At 36.9% G+C, this 4,481-nt stretch overlaps 1 protein-coding gene across 1 annotated transcript in view; it reads left to right on the top strand.

Annotated features, from left to right (window-relative positions):
* LOC138055736 (uncharacterized) overlaps window positions 1–979 on the top strand; it is a 3,731-nt gene extending 2,752 nt beyond the window's left edge. Inside the window, exons 2-3 of the mRNA XM_068901615.1 lie at window positions 274–435; window positions 878–979. Coding sequence (XP_068757716.1) covers window positions 274–435; window positions 878–979 — 264 coding nt within the window. The remainder of the gene's footprint in view (window positions 1–273; window positions 436–877) is intronic.
* Window positions 980–4,481: the final 3,502 nt, after the last annotated feature.

Raw genomic sequence — 4,481 nt, 5'->3', positions numbered from 1 at the left:
CGCATTTGTGCGTTCAGGCCTGATTGCTCCAAAACAAGTACCGCTGGTATTCGTCATGATTTCCGGTCGAAGGAAAGCGATTACAAGAAGGTTAACGATTTATTGTCTGTAACTGAATGTGTGATGGTCCCACTTAGGTTAGAATCAAAACTCTCAAAACCGTTTGCTCTGCGCACGATCGAACTCAATATCAATAGGATTTACACCTTAATTGATTACAATGATTGAGTACAATTTCATTTAACTAATACATATTTTTCTTTCCTTTTTCAGGTTCTGCGAGAGATCATAAATTTGCTTCCCGGCGCGACCACTGCAGTTACAACAAGTGACTGTGGACTTCGAAAAAGGCTGTGGTCAGCCCTGAGGACTGTACTCCCAGATGTCCAGATTCGGGGCTGTGTCTTCTACGGGACACAAGCAATATGGAGAAAGGTAATAATAAGAATATGTGACCGTGTTACCCTTTGCCCTACCTTATTGACGTAATTTATTGTAGCCTTGTAGCCCCTAATGAGGGACTGAATGGGGGGGGGGGGGGTCCACATGTAGGTTGTCGGTTAAATTTTATTACTTTGTTGGCGTTATCGGTTAAATTTTCGACCTTTGTCGGTGTCGGTAAATCCCAGTTAATTATTTGTCGCTAGTCAGTAATTTTTTCCCTCGTTTTGTCGTAGTCAGTAATATTTTCTAGCCCCTTGTCGCTAGTCGGTTAACCCCATTCACACCCTCCCTAATGTGCGACCGTGTTTGTTCAACACCTGATCGACCTCTAATATACGACTGTCTTTGCTTTTAACCCACTACCTGACCCCGACCTTATACCGTCTTACACAAATTTGTGGCTCTAATCATGGCTCTAATTTGTTTTTTACAGGTCCAAGAGCTTGGGTTACAAGTGGCCTACACTGAAGACCAAGGACCCTATGGGTGGATAAGGAAGTTGTTGCGCTTCCTTTCTTGCCCTATACAGAAATAACAAATCAGTTCGAGCGCCTACGCCTTGGAGCTGAGGGTCCCCGTAAAGAGATCGCGGAATACATTGCATCACAGTGGATCTACAATGCCATATTCCCCGTGAAGGACTGGTCCGTCTACATGCAGCCAGTCCGAACAAATAATGACATCGAAGGCTGGCATAACGCACTGAATCGACGTGCCAGCGGCCGCTGCAGCTGCCATTCTACGTCCTCATCCAGTTACTCAACCGAGAAGCAAGGCTGGTTGAAGCGCAGATGCGACTCGTTGCCGACCACAAGCTGACGCGTATCCAGCCGAAGAAATATCGCGTTCTGCAGACCAAACTGTATGATCATTGAGAGTAGTACCAGTCCAGAAGAAAGACAGCAAGGCAGCTTTTGCTCAAAGTCTTGCTCAAAACTGTAAAAGGCCAACCCGCATACAGTAAACATATAGATAGGGACATTCAGTAGTTTTCCTTGTATTCAGGTATTAAGCAAGAATATTCCTTGTTTGTAAATAAAACCTTCAAATGTGAAGCTAAAAATAACTAGGTAGTGTAGGGTTATTCTATTTGGGAAAGTGTTGCGCGTATTGTTAATTATTTAGTTGCCTCGTTGTTGAAAATAAAGCGGTTTGTATTATGGCAAGTAGGTACTTCATGTAACAAGAGGCTCTAAGTAGCCTATACTCATGCGCTGCCAGGTTATTTTTGCTTTGTTGACAGTTTAATAATAATAATAATAATAATAATAATAATAATAATAGTAATAATAATATAATAATAATAATAAATAATAATAACTTTATTGTACACCACAAAAAAAGGTATTTAGGTGTTACAAGAATCTATTTGAGAGAGGTTGCTCTTTATCGTGTGAGTTTATTGACCTATACTTTTCATTTTTATTTGTAAGAGTCTGTTTTTTTCAATGGGTCCATAGACCTGTACTTTTCAAAACAATTTGAAGGAAGTTCTTATTTTTTCTCTGTGTCCATTGGGCTGTAAATTTCTCTCCCCTTTCTTCCAGTTTGCTGCAATTTCTGAAGTAGATTTATGCTTTCTTATTATTTGTTTCCTTTCTATATAAATTTGATAATTTACGTAAACATCTACGAAATGCAACCTCATAGTTTGTTTCAAAACAATAAATTTACTTTGAATAATAGAACAAAAGAGATCAATAACAGAATCTACATTTGAAAATACTTTTGTTACATTTTTTGGTTCAGAACCATTGTATACAAAAACGTGGTAACTCATCTTTTGCTTTGCATACCACTGGAAAACACAACTAATGCAGTAGCTAGAAATTCACATCAAAAAGCCTGTGCTGCTTTCCTTATGATCCAAAATGGCAGTTTTAACTTGTTGTTTACTGGGAACCACATTACAAGATACATTTCCCTGACATCTTGCTCTGTGAACAACTTTTACATGGCCAGCGGCCTACCTCTAATTTCTTTAGAAAATCAGAAATAAAAACATATTTTGCTGGAGTAACATTTCTGATAAATTGCTCTTCCATTCTCAATGATACTATCAACTGTTTAAGAGGTGCAATAGTTACAAGACTTTTGAGGTGGAAAAACAAAATAGAATAAAATGACACAGCAGAACATTCTTTGCAAGAACAAAGATAAACATCATTTAAGTGCTCCTAGGGTCTAAAATTTTGGTTTCAAACATATAATGAATGAACAATGCTTCCACTTTTGCATTACATTTTAATAATGTTAACACATTTTAATCTCATAAGCAACAGATGTTTGTGCACATATATTCTGAAAATGTTGTACCAAATTCTTTAATGAATCTATTTCAATTGAGGTACATGTTGCAAATGGGTCCCATACCTAATAAATCTCTGCCGTGAGAGTAAAAAATTTTACACCTCCCATTAAGCAGACAGTATATTGCTACTGTGTAAAGTTCAAGTGTTAAAAATATATGCATGATAATTATCCATGAGCAAAGAATCAAAGGCAGCTAACATTGATGTAACATAAGGAAAGTCTGAAATTATAGGAGGTGCACTATTTAGCAAACCACTATAACTATCACTGTATGTCAATTGATAATTAATGTAGCTTAAGTTATAACCATAACAGGCAAATGTCCCTGTTTGCATGATTGTGACAAAGCTGAATACATATTATTCCCAATGTTTATAATTTGAACCAAGTGAACTGAAGAGGGTATTGGATTCCTGAAATTTTAAACAAGTGCCGACATATACAGAGACATTGCTACACGTTGTGTGCCTGCATTTGCCGTACCAAATACTTCAACATTACCTTGACTGTATGATCTGTGTGATCTTTCTAATAGATCGCTTACAAAATGTGCAGAATGCTGCGTCCCGCATGCATTATTACTCGTACCAAGAAATATGACCACATTACGCCTGTCCTAAAGCAGCTCGCGGCACTGGCTTCCAGTTAACCAGCGCATTAACTATAAGATACTACTTCTGACCTATAAAGCGCTTAATGGACAGGCTCCTAGTTACATTACTGAACTATTAGAGCCCTCGGCACCAACTAGGAATCTGAGATCTTCCTCTAAAAACTTACTAAAAAATACCACCCGTCAAGCTAGTAAGTTATGGCCATAGTTGTTTTCTCTTTTGCAGCACCCAGTTTGTGGAACTCTCTCCCCGACATTATCAGAAAGAGTACCTCGTTACCAAGTTTTAAGACCTATACGAAAACATACCTTTTTAAAAAATGTTATAACTTAGATTAGCAGGTAATATAGTCTTTTTACCTGGAAATATAGTTTTAATATCTTAAAATAGTTTTTAATATAGTTTTTATCTGAAAATTGTAAAAATCCATCCTATTGCTACTTGTAAATTTTTCTATTTTGGATTGTAATTATTGTAAAGCGCTATTGGGCTAAAGGGAAATAGCGCTATATAAATAAAGCATTATTATTATTATTATTATTATTATTATTATTATTATTATTATTATTATTATCTTGAAGTAATGCCGCTTTGAAAATTTGAAAATTTACAAAGAATGTATGAACTCGTATTAAGCGCTTTTGCCACTCAAGATTAGAGCGAGTTTCAATCGAGTGACGTAAAACCAAAACCAAAGTAATTACTATAGCCAATCAAAAAGGACGGAGACAATCCGGTAAACCAATCAAAACTCGAAGTAAATACAAGTAGCCGACACAAAGCGCGGGAAAATGTGCACACGAGAGCCACGATTGGTTTTGGTTTCACTTCTGATTGGTTGAAAAAGTGGCGCGAGAACCTCTAAGCAATCACTTAGTGAAGTAATCATAAACCAAACCAATTCACTAATTACTTTCGAGACTCAATTGAAAACCGCTCTGTATCAGTTTTGGATGGCTAATAAGTCGTTCGTTATCAAAGCAAAAAGGCTTACAATTGGAGATTTAACTAAGTTCAGCACGTTCTTTTACCTTTTGAAGTCAATTTGTGAATAGCATGATGCCTTTTGTTAGCAAATTCGTATGTTAATGAGACAACTGTAAACAATGA

The sequence above is a fragment of the Montipora capricornis genome, chromosome 7 (assembly GCF_036669925.1).
Source record: "Montipora capricornis isolate CH-2021 chromosome 7, ASM3666992v2, whole genome shotgun sequence".
NCBI lineage: Eukaryota > Metazoa > Cnidaria > Anthozoa > Scleractinia > Acroporidae > Montipora > Montipora capricornis.
The sequence above is the reverse complement of the archived record's forward strand: the minus strand, read 5'-3'. Positions and strand labels throughout refer to the sequence as shown.